Here is a 16975-nt window from a genome sequence, read left to right on the forward strand (position 1 = left end):
GGTTGAAAGAGCAGCTGGAACGGATGTGGAAGGTCAAGGGTTGCGTGGTCCCCGTGGTAGTGGGGGCACTTGGGGCAGTAACCCCCAAACTGGGAGAGTGGCTCCAGCAAATCCCAGGAACAACATCTGAAGCCTCAGTCCAGAAGAGCGCAGTCCTAGGAACATCGAAGATACTGCACAGAACCCTCAAACTCCCAGGCCTCTGGTAGAGGACCCGAGCTTGAGGATGACATGGATACCACCCCCCCGCCGGGGGTGAGAAGGAGATTTTTTTTTTTTTTCACACACACACACACACACATATATATATATTTGTGTGTATGTATGTGTTGTGTGTGTGTGTGTGTGTATATATATATATATATATATATATATATATATATATATATATATATATATATATATATATATAGTGTGTGTGTATGGAGTGAGTATATCTGAAAAGAATAACTGAACAAAAATTGATCCTCAGAGTGAAAAGTTATCAGTCCCCACTTTAAACATTCAGATTCTGTTCACTGTCAGTAAAATTATGTTCTTATAAAATGAATAATAAAGCAGTTAAAGAGTAGGTATGAGACAATACACTAAAGCCACGATACGAGTCGTATCCCAATACAGGCTTCACAGGACCAGACTGATGAGACGGTGTTGAGACAAATCACATCACTGCAATATCAATAGATGACTTGCAACCATGTGATCAAAATGTGGTACGTCATGAGCATCCTCCACGATGGTGGATATACAAAGCAACTAGGATGGCAGCTGCTGAAAGCGTGTTTGTGAACAATGCTGAATTTTCTCAGTATTACCACGATTTGAATGGGCGAGTGAAGATTCGATAAAAGGAGAAGATAGATGTGTGTGGGTTTTGACCCGTATTATTTAAAAAAGTCAGACTTTTCTGAAGATAAGACGTTTCTACTGACCATTGAGTACCCAGATAGCGTGTTCTATCTGGTTTGGCTGCTGAAGAATCAAGTCTGACCTTGGACGAAATGTAGCCCATGTTCTGAGTGGGTGCCCAGTCTGGATTGTTTGTCGTGTAATTTTGCTGGCGCTCCTAGAAGCAAAATGGTGATACACATGTTTAAAATTATAACAACAACCAAGTGAACCACGACAAGAGAACACTCATTTTATAGCAAAATTCTAGCAACATGAAATAAAATTCTTCCATGATATTATTGAGAGAGCTTTTGAATCTCACCTGAGATAAAATGATTACTGCAAACATGAGCTGTTTTGGTTTTAGCCTCTGTTAGATCAGCCCTGCCGATGTTGTTCAGCCGTGCTCGTCTCCTCTCCATACTAAGCCTCAGAGTTTCCTCGCCCTCTTTCCGAATCACGGATAGAATTGTCAAAAATCGGAACGCAACACGGTCACGAGTACTGTTGTGACCACAACCATATACAGCACAAAGATATGGCAGAGCTAAAAGAACGCTTAAGGCAGTGGAAAAACAAAGAGTTGCGTACGCCTAACTGTTTTGTACAGAATGTCACTTGAGCCCACATTTGTATATCCACCAACATGGCCGACATCTGGGTTTCTATTTTGCTTTGATGTCACTCACAAATCAAGGATACAATAGGAGTGTGAAACTCAGATTCTGACACATCACCATTTTTGGGAGACCCTGAAGAACCCTCATCAAAGTTTATCATTCTTTTTCATATCCTATCGACTAAGACCAACGGAACCTATTGAAGGGTAAGCACTAATATGACATTTACCGGTAATAACATTTTCAATAGCAGGGAATAAAATGTATTCTCTTGTTTTTTATGAATGTGTTCCTTTGTTTATTCACATTTACAGCAGCTGTGATGAGAAACGGGATTAGTTCATTGGGACGATGCGTATTTCCTGTTTGTTACGAATCTCCTTGACTAGGGTGACCAGACGTCCCGGTTTTACCGGGACAGTCCCGATTTGGGGTTGTGTGTCCCGAGTCCCGACAGAAGTCTGTCGGGACACGTCCCGGTTTTCACCGCTCGCGACGTTTGTGACTGAGCAGCGTGGGAATCATTAGCGGAGAAATGTCTGCATTTACTATTTTGATGAATTGACAGGAATCGCAAACTTTCCTGGTTACTGCCCCCTGGCCCTGTGGCATGGGTGTTTATTTAGCCACATTATTCCAGACAACAGAACGTGTTGCCATGCAACAATAAAGTAAACATTAATTGGCGCGAATGTTCTTTGTCTAGCAGCTAGCAGCAGTAATGCGGCAGCAATTATGCCGAAAAGAAAATGTATCTTTTCCAAAGATTTACAGGGCACCTACCCCTTCCTCCGAGAGGTGCAGAACAATGCGCACGAAGCCTACTGCACACACTGTAAGTATTCCCTCTCTGTAGCCCACGGTGGTAATGCCGATATACAGGATCACATTAAAACGGCTAAACACAAGCGGTGGGTTGAGGCAGGGGCTAGCAGTGTGACCAATTTCTTTAGCGAAGTCAGCATTGGGAGTGCTGAACTGAAAAGGGCAGCAGAGGAAGGTACCTTTGCCTCTCTCGCCCCTCTCCTTTATTGCTGTTTTGTTTGAGTGTATATTCTCAAATCACTTGTCTCTTTTTTTTTTTTTTTGTTTCTGTTTAACATACCATTCTGACAGTTTGGCCATATTGCTGTGTTGAACAGCTTGTTGCACCTTCCATTAAAGTGTTCACTTTTGTACACATCATCTTGCTTTATTCATTCAGTTGTGGGGAATGGTTAGTAAGGTTGATTCTGACCTAGGCTATGTTGAGGTCACATATCTACTTTTTAAGTTCATGCTATAGTGCATACAATTTTAGAGATATAGCCTACATGTGCATATGCATTCTTCTTGGTGTTCTCACAAACAGGTGAAATAAATCAGTTTAAATTTGGCCTATGGACATAGCCTGGCCTATTCTCAGCCATTACAAAATTTGTTGTCTGACCATAATTTAACTGATCTGTATACCACTGTGCTACTAGATAACAAAATGCCTGTTTGTTTTATTTCATGTGAGATGTTGATAAATGTGAGCTTCAACAAAATAAGAGCACCTCTGAGTGTCACGTTTACGTTAAAAAAAAAAAAAAAAAAAGTGTGCGTGCATGAGCATGGTTGCGTGCAAAAGTGTCCCGGTTTCAGACTAGGGAAATCTGGTCACCCTATACTAGACAGATAGCTACACTATAAGCCCAGAGATCTGGAGAGCCAGTGAAGTCGATGCTGGAGTTTAGTGCAGAAGAAAAGTAGATCAGGATTTATAATATCAGGTGTATTTTCCCTGTTATGAACATATTTTTATCTTTTTAAGTGGAGCTGTAATAAAGCTATTTCATGGTGCCGTCGTTAATGTAGAAAGATTGTTTGAGGGTAAATTGTGCCTTAAATGATTAAAATAACAAATGAGTGTCATCACATGTGCTACTCCCTCTGCTGCTGCTGCCGAGTGTGTAAGAAGAGGTGGAGGCAAGGCCGGATTAACTATATGGGCCTGCGGCACAGTGCCCAGGGGCACTAACCACTTGCAGCCAGTGGGGGGGCACCACATGACAGAAACTTTAAAAATATTTTTCGTGAATGTTTGTACACTTAAAATGGTTATACACTTGACATTGTTAAATAGTCATATATAATTCATTATGAACACTAATTTCATAAGAACAATAATAATCATAATTCTGAGCAAGAGTGGCCTATGTGACCATTAACCCCCCTTTCCTCAACCTGTCAGTTGAGCCAGTCCACCTACGGTGAAATGCAGGGGCGCCGCCAGAAATTTTGGGCCCCATGAAAGATTAGAATTTTGGGCCCCCCAACTTTGCCCACCCTCGTCACAATTGCACTATTGTCATTATTTGACTTTTGATAGCCCATGGACCTTGAGTTTGTGACTTTATTACATTTTATGTATTAACCTACCAGGGACTAGATGAAAACTGGTCAGTGACTAATTCTGGTGCATTTACAATCACAAATGAAAATTCAAGATTTTGCCACATGCCACATGGTATTTCTTTTAACTCTGTGGTAGCCAGTTTCCTAACAATGCTTCTTCTGTCACTGTCAGTTTTGCTGGCCATAACCCTGGATCAGTAGAAAGCAGATCTTCAGGTTCAGTCTGGCCAATGTCCCTCAACTCAGTTTCTTCCTGCTCTTCCTTACTCTCTGCTGCTTCTTCCTCACCACCAGTGCTGCTGGTACTCCCCCTGTTCTCTTCCTGTACTTCAACACTTCTGGAGTCCTCCCTGGCTGCTGCATCATGGCCTGATGAGGGATTAGTTAATGCATGAAAAAGTTTGATGCATTTAAATGAACTCCATACTCAGTAGCCTTACAAATGTTACCCATAAAAGATAGGAAACATCTTATTATAAATTTATTTCAAAGTGACACGGACTAACATTTCAATTTCATCAATTACGTACGTATTTCTTCATATGTTGTAACCTCTATCCCTCTTATGTGTGCTGCGCTTTCTCCAGATCCTCAATTTGAAACCAATGGTTTAGAACGTGTGAACATTCCACACACGTAACCATGTCAAACACTTGACTGGTGTCCGTTATTAGCAACACTTTAATCTAGCAAACTGTATATGGCGCTCGCTCATTAAAAACTTCAATCCTAAAGCATTTATGGGTTGTATTGCTGCTTACCTCCTTCTCCAAAGGGGGGTTCAGTGGTTTGGTAGGGCGGAGGTCCCCCTGAGGCTGAATCTGTGCATATTTAGGGCACCCCATTAGTTATGAAACTGGTTATTAGCACTAGTTATTAGCACCAGCATAATGTAATATTTCATCTTGTTTATCACACAAGTCAGTTCAGTTATTAAAATGGAAAAAATGTCACTGTACAAACTGTAAAAGTGTTCTCTTGATAGGCTAATCCAACCACGTTCATACTGTTCATTTACCATTTGCTAATATTTTGAACACAAGTGAGCGATTAGCTACCTTTCTTTGGGAAAAACTGAGTGACCAGTTGCCTGCCTCTCTGGTCCCTCTCAGCTTTCAGCTGCCTTTCTTTACGTTTTTGACAGCCACTCTTCATATTTGGCGATCATAGACTGTACGCACTCCACTGCTGGCTGGCTGGCTGCTGCACCGCGACACAGCAGCAAGTAGCGTTGCACTGATCAGCACGAAGATTAAACACATCGCGCTTCTACCAGAACTGGACCGTACCATTTCGCAAAAGGCGGAGGGTTAAATGACAATATGTTGAAGAACTCAAGAAATAGACAACCTTGTTCAATTAGCTCATTTTACCAGATGGAATATTGCATTGTTGTTATTTCAAAAGTCTTATTAAAATAATTAAAAGCATATTATCAGCCCCTTAAAGGGCCCCATGGCAGTGCTGGGCCCCTAGAATTGTTCTAACCTTTCCCCGTCTGGCGGCGCCCATGGTGAAATGTATCAGTTTTTTAAAAACCGCGGTAGAAATGAAAAATGGACAGACATCAATTGAGTGGTTGTGCGAAGAGAAAATTAAAAAAAGAGAGAGACTCCAGGCGTGTAGCTGCAATTAAAAATGTTCCAGTGTTAGATCGTTTTTTATAAAAACATCGACAACTGCTGTCACTACCAGCGCTGAAGCCGAAGCTAGTGAAATCAGCGATGCTAGTGAGGGAGATGGCCCTGCTAGCACTAGCCGGGGAGATGCTACAACCACAGCCAGTGTTAGCCGAGGGGTCGGCAACAATGAGGATCCCCTTGAGACATACAAATATATGCTGCTCATTTTTGAATAAGACATTTCAATATGCCTACATGCATATCGTTGGCATACATGTCAACCTATACGGAATGTCCATATTTTATACAGATTTGATTCAATAAACGTAGTATACGGGCGTATAAATAAAGTTGTACGGATTCTTTAAAAAAACTTCAATATTTATTTAGAGCTATAATCACTTCCCACGATGATAAAAGAGCGCATAACATTTACAAACGTACTGTACACCACAGACAGCCAGTAAAGAGTCTTATGAAATCGCGCGTTATCTTGTGGTAGCGAGACTTCGTTCCACTTTTGATCATGCGCACACCGCATTGCGAGAATCCCACCAACCGTGAAGTCATAGACATATAAACATAGACGCCGCATTCTGCTTAGAATCATACGTCATCCTCGCCGCCATATTGGATGTGGCAAAGTGGAGATTCTTCAGCCGTCTCTGGTATAGCGTCTAGACAGTAGCCGAGAATAAAGATGCCTCATTCATGTGCTGCGTTTAACTGTACCAACAGGTTTACCGTCCAAATGAGATCACATGGGATTACTTTTCACAGGTGAGACTGGAAAAATACTTTTCATTGTATTTGGTCATTATAACGTAATTTTACGAATAGATTTTTCTGACTTTGTGGCTAATATGAAGTCTCGCGCATAATAGCCGCTCGGTGAAACCTGTCTCCAAACAACGAAGTATTTCCTTCGTAACTACGCTGATAACACTGTGTTTTTGTCAAACATTGGAGCTTTGTATTCATTCTGAAGGTTTATTGTTATTAATTGAATAAAAAGTAACTGGGATACATCATTGTTAATTATCATTCAAATTTTAGGTAAATTATTTTAATTTGCATCTTATATGGATTTTATAAGAAATACGGATTTTGGAGGTTGGTTATACAGGTTTGATTGACCAAAGGTTGACATGTATGCATTGGTTGTTTTCAGTGAATTTGATGGGCTGATGTAGCCTACTTTAATAAATTTTCAATGAGGAAGAATGACCTTGTTTGTGTACTATTGTTTATGTATATGCTACTATTTTTGACAGCAAAGGGCAAGGTTTGTGAGTGTGTGCAGGAGGTTACTGAACACGTGCGCGCAGGGTGGTGGTGGTGGGGGCACTTGAGGTATAGTGCCCAGGGGCACCGCATTGGCTTAATACGGCACTGGGTGGAGGTCATAATGAATATTGAACAGAAATATGGTGATATACGATATGATACAAATTCATCTCAGCAGTATTTTGTGTCGGAATTCTGTGGAAGAAAAACTGTCTCATGTCCACTCTGTAATGTTGTACAGTGAACTCCAGAGAAAGAGATCAGACTCTCCAGAATCCAGCTGTGTCTCCATGAAGAGTGATCGGTCTATTGATCAACCTTGGAACTTTAAAAGTGGAAACCCCTCACCTGTAGACAGGTAACATCTCATAATTCTTGGAGTTAGTCACTGCAGACTGAAAGATTGTGTTACACATTCCTTTATCCAGTCCGGATCATTAGATGAGTTTTGATATTTATCAGTTTGTTATACTTTAATTAGGTCCCAATGCTGCTCCAATACTGTCACTAAACATTTTGGGGTAATTAATATCAATAACTGCACAGTTTAGTGTTTCACAGTGTCACGTACAGGATAACGAAGTAAATTCATCTGGATGTGACAATAAAAGTGAAGGGAATGGCAAACAAAATCATTTAAATAATCAATAAAGACACATTCCACTGTTTATTTTTAGTGAAATTAAGTCAAAATAACAAGTAAGTCAGTGAAAAACTGTAACTGGTTTCTATAATGAACTGTCTGTAATGTTGTACAGTGAACTGCAGAGAAGGAGATCAGACTCACCAGAACCCAGCTGTGTCTCCATGAAGAGTGATGCGTCTATGGAGCCTCCTTTTGGCTTTCAAAGTGGAGACCCCTCATCTGTACACAGGTAACATCCCAAAATTCTCATGGTTAAAGTTACAGTTATTGGTGTGCTCCACTGTCATTAGCAGCTATTGTGATTTAGATCATGGGTTTCCCCAAAGCGTTTTAGCGTGTCGGGCCCGATACGCTTACTCTGCCTGCCGATACACTTAGTTGCTTTAGTTAAAATCCAGTTATGCTTAGATTTATACTGATATGTTAAATTTCCTACTCACAAGTAAGTAGATACATAGGAGAGCAAATAACAGATCCATTTACATACTGATTGATATTTGTGTTAAACAAGCGGTCTTTTTTCCAATGTTTGTGTTGATTCTATCAAAGTAATATGCCTGCGTGGTATGATGTAAACAAACTAATCTGTTGGCTACGTCAAGATCATGTGTTCAAACCGTCCAATAAAAATATCAAAAGAAAACGTAACACATCCTGGAATTTTCCGATTCATTATAAGCGATCTCATTGGCTGCCGATGTCATCCCCCACCAGACGGACAAAGCCAACTGATTTTAATCACAGAAGTTTGACCTAGTCTATTATCATTCATGAATGTGTTTATAAGTACATAATCTTTCTGCAAACTTAAATGTATGAATTAAGTTTTCTTTTCCTTTAAATAATGTTTTAATCTTAATCTAGTCCATTTAATAAAGTGCCAAAATTTAAACTTTATAATATGCAGTTGCCTTACTTTTCTTTTCAGTGTATCTTAGTTATACATATATTATGGTAATTGCATCAGAAACATTCTAAATCATTACAGTTATAGTAATACAGCAACTTATTTTAAGGTGGCAGGTCTTAGGTTCAGATCCCTGATCATCATGACAGGAGGTCATGATGATCGATTCTCTTCACTGGATTGCATAAGATGGAGCAAACCACTGTTCATATTTTCATGCACATTTTTGTTACAACACTACTTGATCATAGATAATTAAGGGATCGCCGTAGATTTTCAATCTATCATAGACCTCAGGAATCTGTAACAAAACAGTTTAATACTATTTAGGTCAGAAATCATTGAAACACTGGTAAAATCTATCCTATAATCATGTATCTAAAATATCTCAGAGACCCTGAAAATGCACCTGAGAGCATCTATTTTCAAAACATTTTCCGGGGGGAAGGCCATGCCCCCGCACCCCACTAGTTTCACTTCACGCTGTTGGCACTCAATTGTCTGTGTGTTATGCCAGAATTTAGGGTTTTAATTTTTTTCTGGGGAAAACACTGTATATTATAGTTACTTGGTGTTTAGTTGGTCACTGCAGATTGAAAGACTGTATTTACGCTTTCCTTTATCCAGCCCAGATCATTAATTTTTATATTTATCAGTTTGTTCGACAGTGGATATAAAAAAAAAAAAACAAAACAAACAAACAAAAAAAAACGACAACATTGCAGTCTATACAAAGAAGGTGAAAACAAATCAGGAACTGTTTAGGATAAAAAATGAAAATAACCTGGCTACATAATTGTGCACGCCCTTTAATAATTAAAGGATATGGGACATGGATTTTTACCTGGGCATAATTATGTATAAAGGACATAAGAAATGCCATCTAAATCACTGCAGGGCGTCAAAAATGTGAAAATCATCACATTATTCAAGTTTTTTTATACATCAGCGTAAAACAAGGATTCGTTAATGAGCTAGGTGGTCACGTGACCCGTGACGTCACAAAAACTTTCCAAGGAGCCAGCGCTTGGGTATCTAATGTAAACAGGTTACCGAAATGGACACCATCGACAGTGATATTCCCGATGTTTCACAGAGATGTGAAGTTAGACCCTATCAATTCGAACCGATAGCTGGAAATTCACATGAACATAGATCTTGTCTTTACTCTGACGGGTCAGATGATTCTGAGAGTGAGAGTTCATTCAGTCCTCATGAAACTGAAAGCGGTCGGCTCGATAACACTTCCTGGTAAGTTAAAAACAATTCTGCTCAAAGGCTAATGATCTGTTGAAAGAAGTATTATTTTTGTATCATACATTGAAAGTTCATCATAGATCTAGCTAAAGTCCGTTGCAAGCTAGTTTTTTTTTTTTGCTGATATTTTTCGAGATTGATTGAGATATAATGCTTCCAGAGTCCGAGATGAAAACATTCAAAATGGCGAAACGAGTCAGAATTATGATAATAATTGATACACCCAAAATTATAATACTAATCCTTACCTCGGCTTTCAGTCGCTTAGCGCAGAGGTCTTCAACAGGGGGGTCGCGAAATCGCACCGGATCACTCATATCAACAAAAATATTCCTGCCCTGGCCCCTGGCCTCCGTGCAGGGATGCAAACAGTGCGCCTTTCGGCAGATGCCGCCTTTTTCACGGCTGAATCGCGCAGATCCGATTTAAAAAAAAATAGCGATGTTGGTTCATGGAGCATGAGGCATGAAGTGTAAGGATGAGAGAGGCGGTTTGGGTCGGGAAGCTGCGCGCATTTGTGCAGCCTGGCGCAGGTGCGCGCAGCTTCCCGATTTGAACTGTTTTTTTTTTTCCCCCCTCATCCTTATGCTTCCTGTTTCATGAATTAATATCGCTCAGTACCTGAGTATTAATGTTGAAAGAATCCTCAGTGAAATGGTCCGAACACAGTTTGTGGGAAACAGTAGGTGCAAAGTTTTTTTTCAACAGGTGTTCTGTAAAGTTGTCCTACCAAGCCTACTGCGCATGCGCAGGTGAGCCCACACTTTCCTCAGCTTCGGGTCCTTGGGGAATGCAAAAAAAAAAAAAAACTTACTCCAGGGCATTTCCCATTGGAATTATTGCAACCATAAGCAGCACAATACACCATGATGTCCAATGTATGATGTCCAATGTACTTTAAAGACTATAAAAACAATTTTCTTGTCATCCACTTCTCCATTCATCTACCCGCTTGTGCTGTGCCCGAAAGTTTTTCTGACGTATGATCACGTGACAGCGGCTCTTCCGGTTGCAAAAAATGCATATCGGAAGTCGAGCAGAAATGCCATATAATCACGAATATAACGATTTTGCTGAATTTAATAGATGATTTTGTATTTGTTGATGCAATTAATTCATATTTTTAATGGAAAGAAACTAATATAGCGTGCTTTTATGTTTCATGTCCCATATCCTTTAAGGATGTGTCTGTGTTCAGAATCAACCAATCGCATTCAGTCTCATCTTAATTAGTAGTTATGAGACACCTGACATCAATGAAAGTGGCTCTGATTGACCTCAGATAAAAAGTTTGGCTGTTCCTGCAGAATTATTCTGATATCCTCCTGATTGTATCATTCTCCAAAAGTCCTGGTCCACAAAGAGCTTTCGAAACATGAACAGGATCTCCTCATTGAAGGGTCTCAATCAAGGCAGGAATACAAAAAAGTACCCAAAGCATTAAACATCCCACAAAGCGCAGTGAAGACAGTCATCAACAAGGCGAGAAGATATGGCTCAACAGCGACTCTACCAAGATCAGGACATCCTGATCTATACGAGTGAATATAAAAGCTGAAAAGCTAAAATAAAGAGTTATTGAGAACTCCGTTCTGGCCTGCCGTGCTTCTGTGCTCCACCCACCTGGTATAATTCTAGAGTCATCATTCCAGAAAGTTGTTTGGTTCAAAAATACCACAGCACATCATCAAAGGAACAGCATACCCACCGTGAAGCATGGTGGAGGCAGCATCATGCTTTGGGTTTGCTTTTCTTCAGGTGAATGGTGAAGGAAAAAAAAAGAAACATTCACTCGTTTCGATCCAAGCAGGGAAAAAGTCTCTTTATTGTTGGTTTCTCAATGCAAAAGAAACATGGAACAAAAACGGTTACGGGCATGCACGCCTCCCCTTCTTACAATGGCATTTTATATTCTTGTGAAACACTCTTAAAACCATAACCTAATCAGAGGCAAGAATTTAAACTCACCATAGAAGGAATTGTCCTTTCTCAACATGTATGTCTCTTAGGTATTCTTTCCTGCTTTTTACTAGACACAAGGGGATTCACACCATCCTTTCCCCTCACGTTTCACACTTATGCACATAGCATGAACTACATGTGCGCGCACGCACACAGCACTGGGTTCATGAACAGGTCATGAACCCCTAACACATACGGCGCTATACTAAAAATTCCATTACAACTGGAGCTTTAGTCAAAGTGGGTGGAATCATGAACAGCTTCAAATATCAGTTTATTTTGGCACAAAACCTTCAAGCATCTGCGAGGAAGCTGAAGATAGAGAATTTCACCTTTCAACATGACCGTGACCCAAAGCATTCATCTAAATCAACAAAGCAGTGGCTTCACCAAAAGAGGATCGCTGTTCTGGAATGGTCCAGCCAGAGCCCCGACCTTAATCCAACAGAAAATCTGTGGGGTGACCTGAAGAGAGCTGTGCACAGGAGATGTCCTCGCAATTCGACACGTCTGGGAAATTTTTGCAAGGAGGAGTTGGCAAAAATTGGCAAGTCCAGATGTGCCAAACTGATTGAATCTTACCCAAAAAGACTGAGTGCAGTAATAAAATCAAAAGGTGCTTCAATGAAGTAGTAGTTTAGGGATTTGCAAACTAATTCAACCAGGTTTTTATATGTGTTAGGGTTTTGCTGGGACTCGAACCTGGTTCGTTGGTGTGATGATCCAGCAAACCCCCACTAGGCCACCAGGGGGATGACTCAAATGCAGAGGCGTGAGGCAGAAGTAGAAAAAGTATCAAAAAGGTTTATTTATACTATGTACACTATATACAATCCAGGGCAAAAAAAAAAAATATATATAATCCAAAAGTTCAAAAAGAAAAAGGCAAAAATGCAAAAGCTCAGAAGATCCACAAAACACAGTCACTACTAAATCCAAAAGAAAAGCAAAGTGCAAAACAAAGAACACAGTACAAAGGAAACTGGAGATAAACATAACAGCACAAAGACTCCGTGACAAGAGGACTGAACTCAGGGGTATAAATACACAAACTAATTAAGGACACAGGTGAAGATAATTAGGACTAAACAGGCAATTAACAAAAACACAAAACACAAGAACAGTGGCGGCCTCTAGAGGCCAAAATAAACATGACACGAAAAGGAAATAACAGCGGCCTCTAGAGGCCAAAACAGTCCAAGTCCTAACAATATGGTTATTGTTTTCTTTTTTTTACCCTGCCATGTTAGCAGGGGTGTGTAGACTTTTTGTATCCATTGTATTTTAATTGGGTCCCAATGCTGCTACAATACTGTCACTAAACGTTTTAGAGTAATTAATATCAGTAACTGTGCAGTTCAGTGTTTCACAGTGTCACGTACAGGATAAGGAAGTAAATTCATCCGGATGTGACAGTGATAGTAATGGTTTAAAAAATAATTTAAACAACCAATAAAGACACATTCCACTGTTTATTGTTGGTCAAATTAAGTCAAAATAACAAGTCAAAAACTGTAACTGGTTTCTATAATGAACTGTCTGTAATGTTGGACAGTGAACTCCAGATAAAGAGATCAGACTCACCAGAACCCAGCTGTGTCTCCATGAAGAGTGATGCGTCTATGGAGCCTCCTTTTGGCTTTCAAAGTGGAGACCCCTCATCTGTACACAGGTAACATCCCATAATTCTCATAGTTAAAGTCACAGTAATGGATGAGCTCCACTGTCATTAGCAGCTATTGTGATTTATATGACAGTTACTTGGTGTTTGATGATTCAATACTTTCACTAAATGCTTTAGAGGAAATGGTGTAAAAGTTTATTCAGGTGAAAAAGTTTTAAATGCTAAAGCAAGAAATGCTAATAGAAGCAAAAAGAAGTGAAACGGCTGAAATCATGATCCGCTATCTCATCAACAGGGCTGTGAAAAATCCGCAGACCCACGGAATTCTGCGAATTTGGCCGCCAAAAATATAATTTTAGTAAATCATCTAATTTTGCAATAAAAATTGGGGGGTAGGTTTCTTTTGCGACAATGACAGACCGGTTTACGGCATTTGCGCCATGCTTACAAACCATGGCACGAATCGTGTGCTCTTTAAAGTGCTGATGACACGAGCATGACTCTATGCAATTTCTTAAATAAACTATACAACATGGCAAACATGTTAGATTTCTGTTATAATTACGTGAAAAGAAGCTGTTGTTATGCGAATATCCAACTTTTAATTGCACAGCGCAAGAAAACTGGGTCCGTGGCTCGCGGCCATGTTGTGACGTCAGCGGAAGAACACGCTGCTGTTCACTGGCTGTCTACTCAATGGAAATGGCGCATGAAAACACCGCTGAACTCTCTAGCTCTTCCTCTTCTGGGAGTCTAGAATTGTGTTGTGAGTGGGATAGATCGGAAGAATCTAGTGATGACGAACACGGGTGCATCCAACCGTACAGGTTTGAACCTGTTACTGTGCAATCTGAGAGCGACTCCGATTCCGAGATGGACAGCGGACAGGCAGACAGCCCAGCATTGAACACCACAAGGTTGGATAACAAGGATTGGTAGGTCAACCCGTATTTGTTCAAAATGTTACGGAATCAATATTTTAATATTGTGTATTGTTGTCTTGCATGTGTAAACACTGCTTATATCATGTAAGCCGTATGCTACACTGAATACATAGTTCCTAATGGAGCATGCAAACGGCTAACATAATAAGCTTACGACTATGCCTGATCCGTGATACATTTAGGATAATATTGGCAGGCACGTCTTCTAGTTTATGGCTTCTTAGTTTTATCCTTGAATGAAGCAAAATATTTGATAACCTACATCAGCGTAAGCAAATGACAATCTGTAGCCTGCTTGTCTGGCTAAGTTAGCTTTCCCTCAGTGTTTGCTTTGAGAAACAAGCTTTCACAAGCAAATACATGACTGATATCACGGCGACTTTATGATTATCATGAATGTGTACTCTATGATGTGTACTCTGAGTGCTCTGGAGCGAGTCACTTCCAAGATGGCCGCGCAGACCACATGGTTACTATTTTTAGCATCATGTCGGAGCACTCTATAGCTCTACGTACCTTTACCTTATGTCGTTTCTCAACACATGTTCTGACAGTTGGACTGTCTTTGGAGGAGTTGCCTTGTCCCAGGCGACTGCTGGATCTGGCATAGCTACTAGTAGACCCCCTCCGGAATGCTGTAGGCACTGCTGATGGTAGTAACACACGTTTGTGCTGAACTGCACACCCAAGAGATTCTTTTAAGCTGGGAAGGGTGTCAAAACAATCCAAATCGAAGTGTTCAGAGCACTGGACGGATGTTGGTGAGGGCTCCCACTTGTCACGAGTGCGCCTGACTTGCTTCACCCACTTCGCATGCAGCTCGGGATCTCTGGGAAACTTGAATAAACTTACCCCATCCTTGTGGGTTTTGGAGCAAAAGCCGGCAACACAATGCGAAGGCATAATAACTTTTATATATTATAATAATGTATAATAATAATACTAATAATGATAAACTGAACACCTCTCGCATCAACAACAAACTGGTAAGTTAGGAGGAAGATTCTTTCGCTGACATCATATAGCTCCTCCTCCTCCTCTTTCGTCTCCTGGGTGCTGCAGCCCCGTCAAATTTGCCCAAATAGCCGCGTTTTTTATCATAACTTGTAAAATAGGCGCCTTCCTGAATTAATATATGGATCATCGGGAATTACTTTTTATGTTATAAAACATCGCCAAAGATGTCAAAAACGTGTCATCAGCCCTTTAAACACGCTTTTGATATGAACGGTTTTGAAAAGGAGAATTTCGCGGTATGTCCGTGTCACGGACGGACATCGTTCAGAGGGAGGACGGTGAGACCGACGATGTCAAAAACATTTGACAAGGAAAACGGCATCAAAAATCCATGGAATTGGCGATGGCTGGAGTTTAAAGTCGGTAGTGAATGAACACATACGGAAGATAAAAGAACCGGGGAAAGCTTACTGCATCTTGTGCCATCAGGATGTGAAGTACGGTTCTGGTGGAAGAACGCGTTTGGTTGACCATGTTAAAGGAAAAAAACATGCGGAATTGGTGAAATTGAAGCTGTCGAACTATAGATTACCAGGTAGACCATCTTGTTCACGTTTATATATTCAATTTATAATAATAATAACAATAATAAACAGTTCAAATTAAATGGCATGGTTGAAAATATTTGCTTTCAGGAGATGCTTCAAATCTATCAATATACACAAAATCTGTTCAGCTTCTGGGGCCCACGGCTCCTGGGGGGCTGCTCCTCCCAGACCCCCTGCTAAAATTGTTTCCTCGGATTTTGTCATTTCTATTTCACAGCCCTGCATCAAGATCTTTTGATCTTGAGCCCAAATGTCTTCAGTGTAAATGAAAAACAAAAGAGCTGGCCTGGCTGTTCCAGTTGCTGAGTTGTATCCGACGTCACAGCTGCCTCATTAGATATGCAAAATGTGAAGTGGTGGTCAGTGTTACTGTCACTGGGGCGCCTTGCTAGTCGTTAAAAAGCCCAACGCTTGCATTGTTTTGGGCTGTTCGAATCAGACAAGCCGTGAAACTAATAAGTTTATTCTGGGTTCCCCGTGAAGTGATAACGGGTGAAAGATAAAAAGACAATGAGAGAGGTGGCTCTTAAACCTTTTGCTGTGATCAAAGGGAGCAGAGTTGAAGAACGCTCGAGTTTGCAGTGATCACTTAATGAAAGGTTTGTAAATTCCTCTGATTTGTTTAATTTGGATTCGCAAATCACTTTTCTCACCATTTTCCATTATTTCATGATGTTTTGAAGTTCAGGAGACACTTCAGTCCTCAGATGTTTTGTTTACTGTTTGATCATGGTTGCCATATTGTAAACTAATGTGTATATAATATGTGTAATACCTAGATATTTAACCCTTTGATGCAAAACATATGCACACCCCTAATGCACAACATGGGTCAAAAATGACCCGCATTTATTTTCCAGGTTATTTCATGCTGACTGAGTTTTTCTTTGCTCTATCTTTTGAAATCAATTTATTTTATGATTGAATATTCCAAGTATTCTTTAAATATCTTGGTTTTAATTACCACAAATCATTAATTTAATTTTTTCTTTTCTACTTTATGAAAAAAAAATACTTTTTATATTACTACACATGGGTCATCCAAGTGTGATTTTAAAATTAAATGTCTTAATACTATATTAATAATTTGTTTCAAGTAATTACTTTAGCAGTGAATGGGTCCAGTTATTTATTTATTAACTATGTAGTTAGCTAAGCCAACTACAATAAAATTAGCTAACTAAAGTAGAATATGTCAACAGCTAGGTAGCTAATAGTAATTACTTGTAACTTTCTGACAAGTAATCTACTCACTCTCAAGGTAACCTAAA

At 40.0% G+C, this 16975-nt stretch overlaps 1 protein-coding gene across 6 annotated transcripts in view; it reads left to right on the forward strand.

Annotated features, from left to right (window-relative positions):
• The window catches only part of LOC132870646 (NACHT, LRR and PYD domains-containing protein 12-like), a 426251-nt gene that overhangs the window by 25497 nt on the left and 383779 nt on the right, over nucleotides 1-16975 (forward strand). For all 6 annotated transcript variants that reach the window (XR_009651160.1, XR_009651159.1, XR_009651161.1 and 3 more), the window contains exons 3-5: nucleotides 7041-7157; nucleotides 7558-7674; nucleotides 13127-13243. Coding sequence is in view for 2 of the 6 variants with exons in the window: in XM_060904396.1 (XP_060760379.1) it covers nucleotides 7041-7157; nucleotides 7558-7674; nucleotides 13127-13243 (351 nt within the window). In the remaining 4 variants the exon portion in view is untranslated. The remainder of the gene's footprint in view (nucleotides 1-7040; nucleotides 7158-7557; nucleotides 7675-13126; nucleotides 13244-16975) is intronic.

This window comes from Neoarius graeffei, chromosome 22 (assembly GCF_027579695.1).
Source record: "Neoarius graeffei isolate fNeoGra1 chromosome 22, fNeoGra1.pri, whole genome shotgun sequence".
In the NCBI taxonomy this organism is placed as follows: Eukaryota; Metazoa; Chordata; class Actinopteri; order Siluriformes; family Ariidae; genus Neoarius; species Neoarius graeffei.